The sequence below is a fragment of the Bos mutus genome, chromosome 12 (assembly GCF_027580195.1).
Source record: "Bos mutus isolate GX-2022 chromosome 12, NWIPB_WYAK_1.1, whole genome shotgun sequence".
In the NCBI taxonomy this organism is placed as follows: Eukaryota; Metazoa; Chordata; class Mammalia; order Artiodactyla; family Bovidae; genus Bos; species Bos mutus.
This window is the reverse complement of record NC_091628.1, coordinates 81,621,212-81,637,803: the sequence shown is the minus strand read 5'-3', so window position 1 is coordinate 81,637,803 and position 16,592 is coordinate 81,621,212. Positions and strand designations below refer to the sequence as shown.

General features: G+C 47.1%; 1 protein-coding gene across 1 annotated transcript in view; it reads right to left on the bottom strand.

Moving 5' to 3' along the window:
• Nucleotides 1-16,592, bottom strand: part of SLC15A1 (solute carrier family 15 member 1) — a 48,086-nt gene that overhangs the window by 20,910 nt on the left and 10,584 nt on the right. The window contains exons 2-8 of the mRNA XM_005896728.2: nucleotides 8,254-8,270; nucleotides 7,464-7,545; nucleotides 7,185-7,326; nucleotides 6,154-6,273; nucleotides 3,356-3,455; nucleotides 3,047-3,137; nucleotides 630-713 (exon numbers count right to left, since the gene is read on the bottom strand). Of these exons, the coding sequence (XP_005896790.1) occupies nucleotides 630-713; nucleotides 3,047-3,137; nucleotides 3,356-3,455; nucleotides 6,154-6,273; nucleotides 7,185-7,326; nucleotides 7,464-7,545; nucleotides 8,254-8,270 (636 nt within the window). The remainder of the gene's footprint in view (nucleotides 1-629; nucleotides 714-3,046; nucleotides 3,138-3,355; nucleotides 3,456-6,153; nucleotides 6,274-7,184; nucleotides 7,327-7,463; nucleotides 7,546-8,253; nucleotides 8,271-16,592) is intronic.

Sequence of the window (16,592 nt, the reverse complement as noted above, 5' to 3'; positions counted from 1 at the left end):
ATAAATTTTTGTTATTTAAGCCACTCAGTATGTGGTGTTTTGTTATGATAGCCCAAGGAAATGAAGACATCTACCATCTTTCAAACTGGACTATCTTCTGTGGAATATTCTTCCCACTTCCTAAGCAGCCAACGCCAAGAACTTAACGTGCAAATGACTATACACACAGACTCCTTCCAGAGGGAAGACAGTCTTGCAGAAACATTTAGAGATGATACATTTCAGAAAACAGGTTTGTTTAGAAGTATTTAAATGACCTTGCCATGTCTTTAGGCGAGTTGTCGATGATAAGAACAAAAGCTTTCAGCCATAGGTTCACCTAGTCCATCAGATTCTATCTTAATCTTAAGATACCTTCTTCTTAATCTGCCTAAATAGTTTTAAATCCTTAAATGTCCCACTCAAGAGATCCCTTTTCCTGTAGACTATTTTTTTCATCCTATTCATTCTGAAACAATATGCCAACTCTATTTTCTTTGAATCCTCAGAGTATGTTTAACACGGGATGGCAATTCTTCGGGCTACTCACTATTACAATTTGTTACATGGACTTTTAAAAGTTGGTCACAACAATTTATGTGAGGGCCTGACCTGACCACAGGACTGACTTCTAACTGACTTCTACTTACTCAGAGATACAGCCATGAGTGCAGCAGGAACCCCAAAGGCCAGGGGGTAACAAGCTTGCTTACTGTGAATTCCGCATACTTGAACTGGGGGGAAATGACAAGATTAAAATTCATTATGGCAATGGTAGTACTTATTTATTTCAGAAAAATCCTTAACTGGTAATTACACACTGTTTTCATTTAATTTTCTAGACTTACTCATTTGTCTTACTGATGTCATTGCCAGCTAAGCAAAGCAGCTTTGTAGCAGAAATAGCAGGAGATGAAGGGAGGTTCTAACCTTAGCCTCTAAATAGATGTCTAATACCAGCCAAACCAAAATCAGTGGGAACCCTTATGTTCTGTGGACTTACTTAGGAGGAGAGATGAAAATGACCTGGATACATATAACCTGAAGAAAGTGGGACTGAGAAAGTAAAATCAAAGCGCCCTGGAAAATCAGGATTGTATGCCCCTGAATTCATGCCAATTAGAAAACAGGGATTTTCCTGGTGGCCTAGTGGTTAACACATTGCACTTCTACTGTAGGGGGCACAGGTTCGATCCCTGGTCAGGAAGCCAAGATCCCTCAGGCCATGTGACATGGCCAAATAAAATTAAATTAAACTAAATTAAATTAAAAAAAGAAAACAATTAGATCACCCAGGGCAGGGATCAACAAACTTTTCTGTGAAGAGTCAGTAAATCTTTTAGGCTACAGATCTGTCCTACCTACTGAGCCCCGCCTTTGTAGGGTGAAGCCAGCCACAGATAATACACACTCTGATGGCTTTGTCCAGATTCCTGAATTTGGCCTGTGGGCCATAGTCTCCCAACTCCTGACTGAAGGTCTATTTTAGCTCTGAAATCCTAGGGTTGGTAGGGGAAAAAAAAAAAAAAATAAAGACTCTGGAAGGGGCAACAGAAATGCCTCCAGCCTCCAGGAATCATCTGATCCTAAAGGGGTTTGGCTTTGTCTTTGATCAGCCGTCTCACAGTCCTGCAGAGAAAAAAGAGTCGACTGGGCAGAAAACTGTCGTCATGCCAATGTTTCCTGCTCATGACTGTACAAGCAATTCCTGTTCACACCAATGCAAAATAATGTCCCCACCCAGTAAGGAGCATAAATCTCAGGCAGATCCTTATTTAAACTGATGGCAGCAGTTTTCCAGTTCCCTCACTGACTAATACGTTATATAAAATCTTTGTAAAACATTCATTTTATATTTGTATAAGAGCCAGGACTTTCCTTTGACAATTATCCTATTATACATTCTCCAATTCAAACATGCACAGCACATCCCAGAATACGGTAGAACCTGGAGGCGAAGGAGGTTAGGGGAGGTAAGGAAACGTAACGGAAGAAGAAAAGCTAGTAAACGTTCACACAGAACAAGTTAGACTGAGGTTTAAATATCATCTTCAAAGTACTGCTCCAGGCAGAAGTACATTAACCCCACGGATTATCTTCTCCCATAATTCATTATGATTCGAGGTGTGGACACCATGAACCCGCCAAAATGGACACCTATTTTGGTCTCGTTTGTCCCCAAATATTTCCTTCCACGTGGGAAATTCATAAATTCTTAGTGGAATGCCGGCAAGCACAAAGATCTGAGTGCTGTGGATAGCTGTTATCTCTTTCTCTTTCTTGGGGGCAGTTCTTTTAGAAATATCTAGTAGAAGATAAGGAAAAAGGAAAGAAGATGATAGGAAAACAAAGAATAAAGCCTAGCCTGCTAAATTCTTCCTGACTCACTGCATGTCACTGGGGAGCAAGGTTTGAAGGCAAAAATGTCAACTCTGGCCTACCCACTTTAGTTTCCAAATAGCCTCTCTTGTCTTAGCTTTTACCATAATTTCAATATTTGGCAAAACTAATACAATATTGTAAAGTTTTAAAAATAAAATAAAATTTAAAAAAATAAAATAAAAATAATAAAAAGTTAAAATTAAAAAAAAAAAGAACTTTGCATTAACAATAATATGGAAAAATCAGGGTGGGATAGGGTGGGAGGTGGGACGGAGGTTCGAGAAGGATGGGACATATGTATACTTATGGCTGATTCCTGTTGCTATATGACAGAAACCAACACAATATTGTAAAGTGATTACCCTCCCACTAAAAATAAATACGTTAAAAAAATAGTATAGAAAAATTGATTGCTATGCTAAGGATAGTTTAGATTCTGCAGGGGTCTCTAGGATAAGGGATTCTAATAAAATTAGAAAAGGAGATAAACCTGAAAGAAAAGCAGTCGGCATTCTGGATTTCACTGAGTCCTCCAGCATGTATATGATAGCTGAAATGTTATGAGAGAATTGAGGGACAAACAAACCAACAAATTCTCAATCTTTCCACCTGACTTCTCTTCACAATTAAAAAAAAAAAAAAAAAGAATAACCAAGGTCCATTTCAGATATATATATTTTTTTACCTCTGAGCATGGGCGTGATGATGGTAGAAAGCAAACTTCCAGCATTAATGGCCAAATAAAAGATGGAAAAAAATCGGTTCCTTTGCTTTTCCTGTAATGGAAATGATAGGGTATGGTGACTTGGCTATATAGCAAAGGGTCAGCTGTAGCTGATGATCGGACTTGACTTTGAACCTGGCTTTGGTCAGTGTCTTACTGTCACATGTACCCGAACCATCTCCAATGGAGAAAACACTTTGTGTCGCTGGGATTTGATTCCTGGGTGTTTATAATCATTGATGTGGTTTCAGTGGAGGCAGGTGCGCTTACCTGGCCCTCTTCAAACTGATCTCCGCCAAATGCAGACACGCAAGGCTTTATCCCTCCAGTACCCAGAGCGATCAGGACCAGGCCAATCATGGAGAGCGCCCTGGGAAAGAGGTGGGGATTCCGAAACGTGAGGTCCTTAGAAGTAGGAGCTTCTCTTTCCCCTAATTTCCCTAAGATGACCAGGCACACAGAAGGGGATTCAACCTGTATGAGAAGATAGTTCACAGGAATGCAGTCTTGACAGTTGAATGAAACTTGAACTCAAGGGCCTTCAAATCCGTACCTTTATCTAATAATTTATCATCTAGAAAATTTAAAGCAATGGTTTGGGTGTAGAACAAAGGTTTATGCATGGAATTCTTTTGTAACCTTATGATTTTTAGCAAAAGAATGTGTAAGTGAAATTTTAAGCATTGTCTCTGATACAGTCATAACAGACTCAAAACAGTCGTTAGAAGACTTTAGAAAACATGATTTAATTGCAAAGCAGAATAGCAGTTTATGTAGTAGGATCTTAACCTGTTTATAAAGTACAGAAGACTGGAAAAAAGTAGAGCAAAAGGTTTATAACTTTTTTATAATAAAGAGATCGTAATAATAAAAGGGGTTAAATATTATCTTTAAATTCTACTTTTGTATTTTTCAAGTTACTTGTGTTTTACCTCCTGAATTGAAGAAAATAACTCATAGGATCTACCAAACCTCATTTTTAGTTTTGTTAGATTTACAATAGGTTGCTACAAATTTTGAGGTTCCCAGGTGGTGCTAGTGGTAAAGAACCCATCTGTCAATGCAGGAGACATAAGAGACATGGGTTTGATCCCTGGGTTGCGAAAATCCCCTGGAGGAGGGAATGTCAACCCACTCCAGTATTTTGCCTAGAGAATCTCAGGGACAGAAGAGCCTGGTGGGTTACAGTCCATGCGGTTGTGAAGAGTCAGACACAACTGAATTGACAGAGCCCGCACTCACTACACATTTCGGATTTTATAAACGCTTATTCCATATTTTCTTGGTTGTTAATGCTAAAAATATTTTATGAAACAGATAAAGTCAAGGACGATACTTCACATAGCAAGAATTTTTTAAAAATTAAAAAAAAAAAATGTCTATCTTCCTGGATTAACATCTCTTTCAGCCTATTTGCCTCTTAAAACAACTTGTCTTTGGTGGTATTACTCTAAGCATTTTAAAGGACAACAAAAACATAGCCAATTGAATATTATATACCCTCCACTCTCAGCAGGGTTTCAGTACTAACCTCACGAAATAAAATAAGTCACTACGTTTTCTTACGTATGTACTGCCTGCCAGGCAGTGTTCCGGGGTCTCCACCTGGATTAATACACAGGCAGGTATCATTACAAATGAGGACTCCTGGGCACAGAGGTGAAAAACTTGCTGAAGATCATACAATAAGCAAGAGGCACAGGAAAACCTTGAACCCATATAGCCTGGCACCAAAGTACGTGTTCTTAATTGATACTGTAGATTAGAAAATTGAGGCGTGGAGGAGGGAGGTTGGCCCAGGTCTTACAGCTCGTCTGTGGGGCACGGACCCTGGGAGTCTGAGCTGTGGGCTGAGTTTATACCTGCTGCCCCCCACCAACACGGTGCCCCGGGGGGACCATGCATGTCACATCCAGGGACTAGTCTGGAGGGCAATCGGATTGACCAACAAACCAGAAACACAAGATACTGCAGATACTAATTTGAATTTCAATGGTATTTTCCTAACCCATTAGATGGTTTACTATGGATCCAGGAACTGAATCGAAAGACCAGGAAGTGAAATAAATCTTTACAACTTGTCTGCTAGGCCAGACTGCTGGGAAGGGAAATTCATCTCACAGGGGAGCTGGTGTCAATAGTACTTTTCATTAAGAAAGCAGAACATCAGACTGGAACAAACTGAATTACTGAAAAATGAGCAGAGATGTGGCACTAGACTGAAAACAGAAGGCACAGAGTCTTGAGGAAACCCGGGGAAACCGAGGACCTGGGTCCATATGGTCCGTGTCCCTCCAGGGAAGATAGAGATGAACACAAACACTGTGTGAGCTGATGGTGACTCACGGGAGGTGCACCCAAGACGCCAAGCCTCCAAGTGAGCAGTGACTCCAGACAACGGTTAGGACAGTTACATCCTGAAGACCCAGCTCTGAGTCAGTCAAACACCTCTCTCTACGCTGATGGGGAAGGAAAGTCTTCCTTCCACTTAGGATGAAGTTTCAAGTATGCTATGTGCCAAGCTCCTTCATTCATCTCTGACTCTTTGCAACCCCATGGACTATAGCCCACCAGGCTCCTCTTTCCATGGGATTCTCCAGGCAAGAATACTGGAGTGGGCTGCCGTGCCCTCCTCTGGGGATCTTCCTGACCCAGGGATCAAACCCACATCTCTAATGTCTCCTGCATTTTCGGGTGGGTTCTTTACCACTAGTGCCAGCTGGGAAGCCCAACGTTTCAAGGAAAATGATTAAAAATTAGAGCAGTAAAGGGAGAAGGGATAAAATAGGAGTTCGGAATTGGCAGATACAAACTACTATATATAAAATAGATAAACAACAAAGTCCTACTATATAGGAACTGTATTTGATATCTTGTAATAAACCATAATGAAAAAATATGAAAAAGAATATGTATGTATAATGGAATCACTTTGGTGCACATCAGAAACTAACGCAACACTGTAAATCAACTACACTTCCATTTAAAAATTAAACAAAAAAAATCAGAGCACCGAACAAGCAGCTAGTGAGGAGGCGGGGGCAGGGCCACAGGTAACATCAACTCACACGTGCACAGAAATACTGTCCGGGGTTCCATCATGGTTGAAGTCCGTGAGGTCATTAATTGAGCTCACTGCAATGACTACCTGCCCAATGGTGTAGACGATGGACAGCGACACGATTGTCCTGTGTTAAAAGAGGTCAAGAGAATCCAAGTCAATTGCACAAGACCGTCCACTTCCGACACCAGCGCAAAAAGGCCTCTGCTTCCAATTTTCAAAAGCCCAGTCACGACTGTCCTTGTTTCTCAAATTGGGACTATAACCGGATACCCCTTTGAAAGGCAGCCTGCTAAAGAATTTGGCCCCCAGCACGTAGGCGTTCAGCAAAGTGGGGCTGGAGGAGCCTGGGGAGAAGGAAGATCTGTTTTCTCTTTGAACTATGTGAAAGACTCAATGCCTAACTATCAAAATGAGGACCTGCATCTTTGAACAGTGAGAGGGCATGATCGTGTATCTGGTAACAACACTTGGGCAGGAGTGGTCCATTGGTTAATTTTGAATGATACTGACTTATTTTGAGATGGTGAATATTTCTGCATCTGCCCACGTCACGCATTTCAGCTGGAAGAGCCTTTACTTCCTTCTGTGTTAAGTCCAAGGAAAATTCCCGAGGACCACCCCCACCCCCCACCACTGAGGCTGCTCTTGGACCTCTCCCTGCAGGACTGGCTGAGCACCCTATGCCCCACCGTCTAGCAGTTTGAGCCTCTCAGCTGCTGGGGTGATTTCAGGGAGCTTCTTTGTTCTCCCAGCCCTTAATTCCTCATGCATCATTAACAGACCATATTCCTGCTACTATTTCAACATGAGACAGGAGGCCAAAAATCCTACCAACGCTACTCACATCCACCCTGCTGAATGCCAGGCCGCTGCTGAACTCTGGCCGTACGAAGATGAGCAGAAATGGGGCCTCTCCTCAGAGTATTTTACGTTCCCTAATTCTTTGTGCCCTGAGCCCACCATGCCAACTCTCAAGGCTTATCTTCATTACTCGTTGGCGTGCTCATTAGTAACAAGAGAGCTGCCACGACTCACTTGAACTTCCCCAGCCAGGAGTCGGCGATGAGAGCTCCGAGGATGGGTGTTAGGTAGCACAGGGCGACGAACGTGTGGTAGATGGCGGTGCCCAGGTTGTCATTCCAGCCCAGGAAGCGTTGGAAGTACAGGATCAGGAGTGCTTTTTGCAGAGGGTAGTGGAGGAGATGGCAAGGAGGTGAGCAGTGGCAGAGGCAACTCGGGCTCCTCACTGACCGGGGGTGGGGGGGCGGGGTCGGGGTGGTGGGAATGGGGGTGAGGGGTGTCAAGAAGAGTTACCTCTCATTCCATAGTAAGAGAATCTTTCGCAGAACTCATTGACCACAATGAAGAAGATGCTCAAGGGGTAACCGAAGCAGCTCTGCCAAAGAGAAAACAGTCTGGGCTGGAAACAAGCCCCTCCCTGGTCCAGCGTCATCAGTGAGGACGAACAGCAGAAAGCAGCTGGTGTGTATTTAGTAACTTACCGCAGACCCTCCAGAGGTGGGATCCAGGATTAAGAATTTTTTATTCCCTAACACTCTACATAGCGACAACAATGAAATGAAGGTTTTTCTTATTTTACAGTTTTATTGTTAGCCTGGAAAGGGCTATTCAGGCAGGCCTCAGAGATACAGTGAGTTTGGTTCCAGACCACTGCAGTAAAACAATAACTGTGATAAAACAAGTCACACAAAGTTTTGGGTCTTACGGTGCACACGAAAGTCATGTCTACACTACGCTGTGGTCTGTTAAGTGTGCAATAGCATTATGTCTAAAAAACAATGTTTAATTTAAAAATGCCTTATTGCTGAAAAGTGTTAACCATCATCTGACAACACAAGGTTGCCACAAACCTTTGGTTTGTACAAAAACAGTCTCTGCGAAGCATGATGACACGAGGGATGCCTGTACACAGGAGTTTCTAAAGAGAAGAAAAGGCCCCACAGGGACTCAGGATGGTTCCCTGTGGATGCCAGATGCACATTAAGTGAATGGTGTGCAGTTGTGGACAACAAGGGGCAAAACAGGTTGTAAAGCTCACAGCTTACATCACGAAGCCACATGGGGAAGGAGGAAGGACACTCACCTTCGGCACGGACATTCCTGAAAGAAAACAAAACGCCACAGTTAGAGGCGAGTATGCCAAGCGCTTTTTGCTGAGTCTGAGCTCAGCCCCTCCGGCCGGCCGGGCCGCTGGGGGTGTTGTCCCCGGCGCTCGGGCCCCATCTGCGGTCCAGGCCTGGGCCTCGGCCTCTTTGCTGAGCGGGGCTGGGCCGGTAGCTGCGTTTTCTTTTCATCAGCTCCTCATCAGGGCAAATGCGTGGTCAGGATGGAGAATCAGAGACTCAGAGGATCTGCCGCAACCGTTTCCTCCTTGAGAGGCTTCAAAGGCTGCCTGGCGCCCGCGGGATAAAACCCCAGCTTTCGGAATGTCCTTCACGGTCTCACGAGGCCAGGGGGTTTGGGTGAGGGTGAGAAAACGGAGATAGAAAACGCAACGCGCATCCGACACGTGGTGACGATCCCATCTCCTCCGGGTTCCCCAGCCGCCTTTCATCTTATAGTAGGCTGTGGTCTGTTAAGTGTGTGTGTGTGTGTGTGTGTGTGAGAAACTTGCTCAGTTGTGTCCGACTCTTTGTGACCCCATGGACTGTCCATGGAATTCTCCAGGCCAGAGTACTGGAGTGGGTAGCCCTTCCCTTCTCCAGGGGATCTTCCCAACCCAGGTCTCCCGCATGGCAGGTGGATTCTTTACCAGCTGAGCCACAAGGGAAGCCCTGTTAAGTGTGCAATTAAACATTGTTTTTTAGACAGAATGGTGTTAAGTGTGCAATAGCATTCTGTCTAAAAAGAAGGTTTAATTTTAAAATGCCTTTCTTCCTGCCCAGTCCCCCAGGCACACAGGCTCCCGGACAGCCAACCTGCCTCTCTGTCTGCACACCCACAGACCTGAACTCGAGACAGCGAAGCCACCTCCAACCTCCCTGCATAACCAGAGGGCAATAACCGACAGTTTCCATCGCCGCCTCCCCGCTGCCAGAAGAATCACGGGGCCTCCAGCCCCTTATCCCCAGCATCTTTTCCAGCACCCAGTGCCCAGCAGGGGCTTAGCATTAGAAGAGGGACTTAGAAGAGCAGGAAGAAAATGGGTAAGGATCCAAGTGAGCTGGCACAAGCGAGGTGCCACTGACGGCCTCCTCCACCTTAGCTGAACCCCTCATCCCCCCTGTCCCTGCCCTACTGCCTCCCGTGAACGGTGACCAGAGCTCACCCGGAGTCTTGCCCAAGTCCTTGTATCTCCTGCCTGGCATGCTGTGGTCCACGGGGTCAGGGTCAGACACGACTGAGCGAGCAAACGGCAGCATCTCCTGCACTGCCCCCTGTCCCCGCACACCTTGGCCCCTATTTATCAGGGGCTGTCCTGTGCTATTTCACATGCCTCTGTCCCTGGGGACCCACCCCCTCTCCACCCCTTCTCCACCCCCTCACCCCAGCCCCACTGACCACAGCTTCGAGTTCCTTATAGTCATGATCTTCAGACTTACGGATCCGTGGCTCCACAGCTGTGTGTGTGTGTGTATGTCTGTGTGTGTCATATCCAACTCTTCACGATCCCATGGACTGTAACCTGCCAGACTCCTCTGTCCGTAGAATTTTCCCAGCAAGAATACTAGAATAGGTTTCCATTTCCTACTCCAGGGGATCTTCCCAGTCAGGGGATTGAATCCACATCTCCTATGTCTCCTGCATTGGCAGGCGGATTCTTTACCACGGCACCACCTGGCAAGCCCATGAGCAGAGGTTCTCAAACTGGAGCCTGCCTCAGAACCAACCCTAGGGCTTGAGAGAGCAGTTTCTGGATCCCATGCCCAGAGTTGCTGTCTCTGGAGGCCTGAGGAGTAGGTTGCATTTCTAATAAGGAGGAGTAGGTCCCCCGAGCTTGCATTTCTAACAAAGTCCAAGGGCACATCAGTGAGTGCTGCTGGTCTGGGGATGGTCCCCTGCGAACCACATGCAGACTGTGAGGTCAAGTTGCCTGCCTGATTTAAGTACCTAAATTTTATCCCGGCCCTGGGCACCTCAGGATACTCCTGGGCCCTTGTCTGGGACAGGGGGTGGAGAACTGGTACAGAGGCTGAACTGCTCGCTGGTGTCTCCCCCACGGCCCCACCGCGAGCTCTTACACCTTCCCTGTTCCAGGCCCTGCCTCTCCGACTGGCCGCCTTGTATTTTCATCCTGTGCTCGTCCAGGGCCCCATCCCAGAAGACACAACTGCAACTCTGTCTGAGGAACCCCCTTCTTGGCCTGGACCACGTGGTCTTCCAGGCCACCACCCCCCATCTCGTAAAGAAGGAGCCTTCCTTCCTGAAGCTGGTCCCGCTGGGTAACTATACTTCCCTCGCCTCACATTAGACACCCTCCCACTTAAGAGCCCCTGGTGGCTCAGAGGGTAAAGCATCTGCCTGCAATTCGGGAGACCTGGGTTCAATCCCTGAGTCGGGAAGATCCCCTGGAGAAGGAAAAGGCAACCCACTCCGGTACTCTTGTCTGGAAAATCCCATGGATGGAGAAGCCTGGTGGGCTACAGTCCATGGGGTCGCAAAGAGTCGGAGACGACTGAGCGACTTTACTTTCACTTAAGAGCAGTGATGCTGTCTTAGTCCTTGTTCTCAAGGTGGGAGAGATGAAAATTCTGGAAGGAGATTCTTCACCGCTGATGGACTGGTTTTCTCCCCAGTTAGACTTTCTTATAGGAAGGGGCTGTTCTCCGGGGCAACACATGAGGAGTACCGCATGAGGTCGAATGGGAATGGGATCCTAGTCTTGTTGCTGACCCCATCCCCCTGCACCCCTGGGCAAGCCCACCTCCTCCGCACGCAGCCTGCCTACCAGGTGACGGGAATCCCATCCACCTCCTAGGTTGGCGATGAGAGTCCGCGGGGGAAGCCCCGGCCCTGGGCTCGATGCGTCCTCCAGGGGAAGCTGCTACTATTACAGCATCCTCGGCCCCTCACATGGTGCTTTTCACAGACTGGAAACCAAATGTCTGCTGAGTGAATATGTATCCTGAAGAACCAGCCACTCCGGTCCTCAAGGACTGTGCTCACATCCTGGCTGCTTCACTCCAAAGTTCCATTAGCTCCTCCAGTGAACCTGGTGAACCTGGACTCTGGGAGCCTGTGAGGCTGACCTGGTGGGTTTCATCAGTGCCCCCATGTCTTCCCAATCCCCACACGGTTTGGCCCCAGGGGAGCGGTGGCGGGAGGTCAGAGGGTCAGGGCATTTTCCTCCCTGACCACTTCAGATTCAGCGGCTGAATCCTCCAGGGCCAGCCGCTCCGCCCCCGACATGGGGGAGTCCTCTCTCTCCACGCGACTCTCCTTCGAGGTTTCTGTCCTGGCTCTGTACCACTTCCTACTGGTGGCAATGGTAAGGCCACCACTCTGGGTACCCGCCCGTCACTTAGGGAGCCCTGGCCCCCACCCCCATCTAAATGTCTTTCTGAGTATGCCAACTGTTTCCTAATGGGACCCTGGGGGATAAACAAGCCATGTTTCACACCCAGACTACATGCTTCCGTGTTTCATCACCAGAGTGCGGAGAGGCCCACTCTGCTCTGAAATCAAAGGACCTCCCAGGAAGATGATTTTGCAGAGCTCCACAGGACGAGCCTGTCGGCTGTATTTGAAGCCTGCCCATTTCTTTGTTCTGTCTTCTTGGGGACTTGGTAGGGCCGTACGATGCTCCGCTTACTTAAGACTTCAGATAATGTGGCCTTACCAATGCATCCCAAAGACCAAACAAAGTCACGAGGTTCGTCCACACCAGAGGTCAGGTTGGTTCTTGCGATGGGCCTTCTAGAGAAAAGCTGGAGGGTGTGAACACCTGGATGACAGAGACAGCCTGGAGCTTTGCTCCAATCATGGCGTTCACACATTTCTCATAAATGTTGGTTTGCAGGGAAGACTTTGCCGAGTCAGGGTAGCACCTGTAAACTTTTGGCTGAGCATTATTTAGCACAGGCTTCCCCGGTGGCTCAGCTGGTAAAGAATTCGCCTGCAATGCAGCGCACCTGGGTCAGATCCCTGGGTTTGGAAGAGCCCCTGGAGAAGGGAATGGCTACCCCCTCCAGTATTCTAGCTGAGAAAATTCCATGGACTGCATAGTCCACGGGGTTGCAAAGAGTCGGACACAACTGAGTGACTTAACACTGGCAAAGGTTTTGTTTAGTTCACAAGTGAGTAGGGTCACAGAAAAGAAACGCTGAGCCTTGTTACAGCAACCATCACACCCAAACTACATCATGGAAAACGAAATTCCTACACTCACTCAGGTGAAAAGCTGAGACTGACTACCCAGTCGGCGCTTAGGATACCTTTTATTTTCTGAAAGCTGTGTGTTCCAAGGAACCACTTTTATTGCTGTGGGGTAGAGGTTGCTAAGCTCTTCTTTCATAGAATTCAGATGTAATGGATGGATATACCACTGCAGTTAGCGCTTAATTAATACACCTGTGTCCTCTCAGGGCTGCTGTCTGAGGAAGCTCAAGTGCTCAAGCTCAAATTTGAACTCAAATGTCAACTGTCGGCAGAGTCTGTTTACTTTGGTACGGCTGTGTCTATCATTGATATTCTGACAGTAAATCTCACTGGCGTATTCGAGTGGTCCGATGTTTCTCGAATCACTCATGGGTCATTTGGTTTTAATTACAGATCAGAGTAAAACAGCTTACCCTAGGCACCCAGCAACTGTGGAATCAATGCCGGCCTTGTTGTTATCCTAAGCCTAGCAGTGCTTTTCGCTCTCTGGCTACAGACTTTGGTAAAATAAATGCACATCATAAACTTCTATGATCACTGACTTTTGGGGACAGCAGGAAAAACCAAGAAAGACACATGGTTGCTTTCTCCTCATTAATGGAACCTTGCCATGAAGGTGACTCTACCGAGTACCTAATGAAGCACGTTCCACATTTTGAACCATCTGGGGATGGAAACCCTAAATGAACTGTTTTATTACTTAGAAACTAGTAACTAAGTAACTCCTAGTTACTAGTAACTCTTTGTTAACAGGATGGGTGTAAAGGATGCTTTTCTAGGATGTGGACTTGGGAAAGGAGGGGATGAGGCATCTTTGCGGGATAGAGAACCTTGCTCCTGCAGGCAGAGGAAAGTGTTCCCTCTCATCACTGAGAGGGAAATCAAGGGAAAAATTAAGCACTGCATGATTCATTGAGGATGACATTTCTGAAGTTGCATGGTATGGGAGGCAGAACTTTGGTCCCACAAAGATGTCCACATGCCTGATCCCCAGGGTCATATAGATATGTTTCCTGCCACAGCAAAAGGGACCTGCCAGGAGTGATTCAGCCAAAGACCTTGAGGGCAGGCATTTATCCGGGATCATCTGAGAGCTCCAGTGTAATCAAAAGGGTTTTTAAAGGAGTCAAAGGAGGAGATATGAAGACAGAAGCAGAGGTTGGGATGACAGCCAACTGCTGAAAGGCCACCACAAGCCAAGGAAAGTGGTGACCTCTAGAAGCTGAAAGGACAAGGAGACAGAAGAAGCCTGCCCATACCTTGATTTTACCCCATTTAAGACTTCTGACCTCCCAACTTAGTGGCCTAAAACAACACAAATTTATTGTCTTAGAGCTCTGACCTCCCGAGCTCTAAGACAATAAATTTGTGTTGTTTTAAGCCACTAAGTTTGTGACGATTTGTTATAGCAGCCATAAGAAACTCATACTCATGGGTTTGTCTCAAGCTCTGTAGATGTAGGTCTCATCACTGTTTACATGGGCTTCCCTGGTGGCTCAGATGGTAAAATATCTGCCTGCCTGCAATGCAGGAGACCTGGGTTGGGAAGATCTCCTGGAGAAGGGAATGGCTACCCACTCCAGTCTTCTTGCCTGGAGAATCCCATGGACAGAGGAGCCTGGTGACTTGCAGAGAATCAGACACAACTGAGTGACTAACACTTTCACTCTGGGGGGCTTCCCTGGTGGCTCAGATGGTAAAGAATCTGCCTGCAATGCAGGAGACCCGGCTTTCATCACTATTTACATAGATCTAAAGACTCAAACTTCCTACCAAGTTTTATTTGTTGGCGAAATTTCCTTTTTATCATTTTTTTTTCCCCTTAAGCAACATTTTCTATCTGAGGCTTAGGAGTCTGTACGTGGCACCTGCCTTCTTTTTGGAATTTGGCAGAATCTGTAATTAATTGCTCAGCTAGATTCTGCAGGTTCAATTCAGTTGCTCAGTCATGTCCGACTCTTTGCAATCCCATGGACTGCAGCATGCCAGGCCTCCCTGTCCATCACCAACTCCTGGAGTTTACTCAAACTCATGTCCATTGAGTCAGTGATGCCATCCAACCATCTCATTCTCTGTCATCCCCTTCTCCTGCCTTCAATCTTTCCCAGCATCAAGGTCTTTTCAAATGAGTCAGTTCTTCACATCAGGTGGCCAAAGTATTGGAGTTTCAGCTTTAGCATCAGTCCTTCCAATGAATATTCAGGACTTACTTTCTTTAGGATGGACTGGTTGGATCTCCTTGCTGTCCAAGGGACTCTCAAGAGTCTTCTCCAACATCACAGTTCAAAAGCATCAATTCAAGGTTGTATATTGTCACCCTGCTTCTGCAGGTTACTGACTCTTCATTACCTTTCTCTAAAGTGGGGTTGCTGCCTTATAGGACTGCTGTTAGGAATGAGGGTGTCTGAAATTGGTTCTGTAAACCAAGAGTAAAATGAGTTTCCTTGATGATGGTTCTTGTAGGCTGTGTATGCTGCTGCTGCTGCTAAGTCGCTTCAGTTGTATCCGACTCTGTGGGACCCCATAGACGGCAGCCCACCAGGCTCCCCCGTCCCTGGGATTCTCCAGGCAAGAACACTGGAGTGGGTTGCCATTTCCTTCTCCAATGCATGAAAGTGAAAAGTGAAAGTGAAGTAGCTTAGTCGTGTCCGACTCTTAGCGACCCCATGGATTGCAGCCTACCAGGCTCCTTTGCCCATGGGATTTTCCAGGCAAGAGTACGGGAGTGGGGTGCCATTGCCTTATGCCTCCCCAAATCAGTCACATAAGACCCCAGCAAACACAATGGTCCTGCTAGAGCACACTTAGCCTCACTCCTGGCAGAGGCAGCTTTGGAGCTGAGGTGACAACTCCTCTTACAACGTTGGCTCTGCAGCCAGTTGGTGGAAGGACATGGGGCTTTGAAATCAGCTTGGAGATGTTCCTCCCAGCCATGAGGATCTGGTCAAAGCACTCAACCACTGGATTCTCCATTCCTTCATCTACAAGTGCTAACACTTTCTTTGCCAGTTGGTTGATAAGATTGAACCTACATTAATGAAGTTTGTTATTAATTGCATCCCAGGAAAACATCTGGGTAGTGTGGGTGGATGTTTGGCATGGACTGACTTGAAAACACGGATAAGAGTTTGCCATGGGAGCCCTGGCAGGGGACAGAGGTGGCCCTTGAAGAAAGAGGCCATCCCCTCCAGGGGTGCTCTCATTGATCAAATCAGAAGGTCCTTATGATGTCACTGGGGGGAATTAGGTCATGGGATAAGGAAGTTGTGGACAGAGGAAAGTCAGACTTCTCAAATATAAGCCACTGGCAAGCATGGACTTTCAATCAAGCTGCTCTCAAACGGGTAGCAGAATAGTACGTGACCACGTGAGTGGCTGCAGGTGTTAAAGGAACATTTAAAAGCTCTCCAGTGCAGCAGTTCTCCAAGGGTGGGCCCTAGACCACCACCACCACCAGCAGCTCCTGGAAATTCAATGGAAATGCAACTTCTTGGGTACATTGCAGACACGTGGAATCAGAAACTCCGAGGGTGGAGCCGGCTGCCTTCACAGTAGCAAGCCCTCTCGGGATACAGTTTGGAGGCCACTCACTCATTGCCCAGCATCGCAGGAGGGGACTGGTGCACCATCAGGCACCAGGCAGCGCTCGCATCCGGGTGATCAGCTCCTATGATGTGAGTCTGGCCTTGGCTCTTCATTCCCTGTTTCTAAGCTTCGTCCTCTATTTACCAGGACAACGGTGCCAAGCAAATGCTTTGCCTTGCCTTCCCCATCTCCTGTCCACCCCACTGACCTGAGTGTCCAGGGTGGAGGCTCTCAGGACGTCCCTCTAACCTCTCAGGCTCTGCCTCCTGCACGGCCCGGCCTCTGCTGGGGACCTGACGTCCATCGCCCTTCACCCCAGCGGTAGAGCCAGGTCTCCTACCTCTCCCCTCTCCTGGCTCCTGCATGGCTCCCCGCAGCATTAGGGCAGTGAGCGCCTCCCCTTCCCACCCTTCTCTCCTCCCTTAGATCCTTTTAGTCTTCTTTACAACCACCCCGGACACAGCGAGCTGTTCCGACTTCTGAAAAGAGTTTCAGAGCCTCACGTATCATGTGATTGCC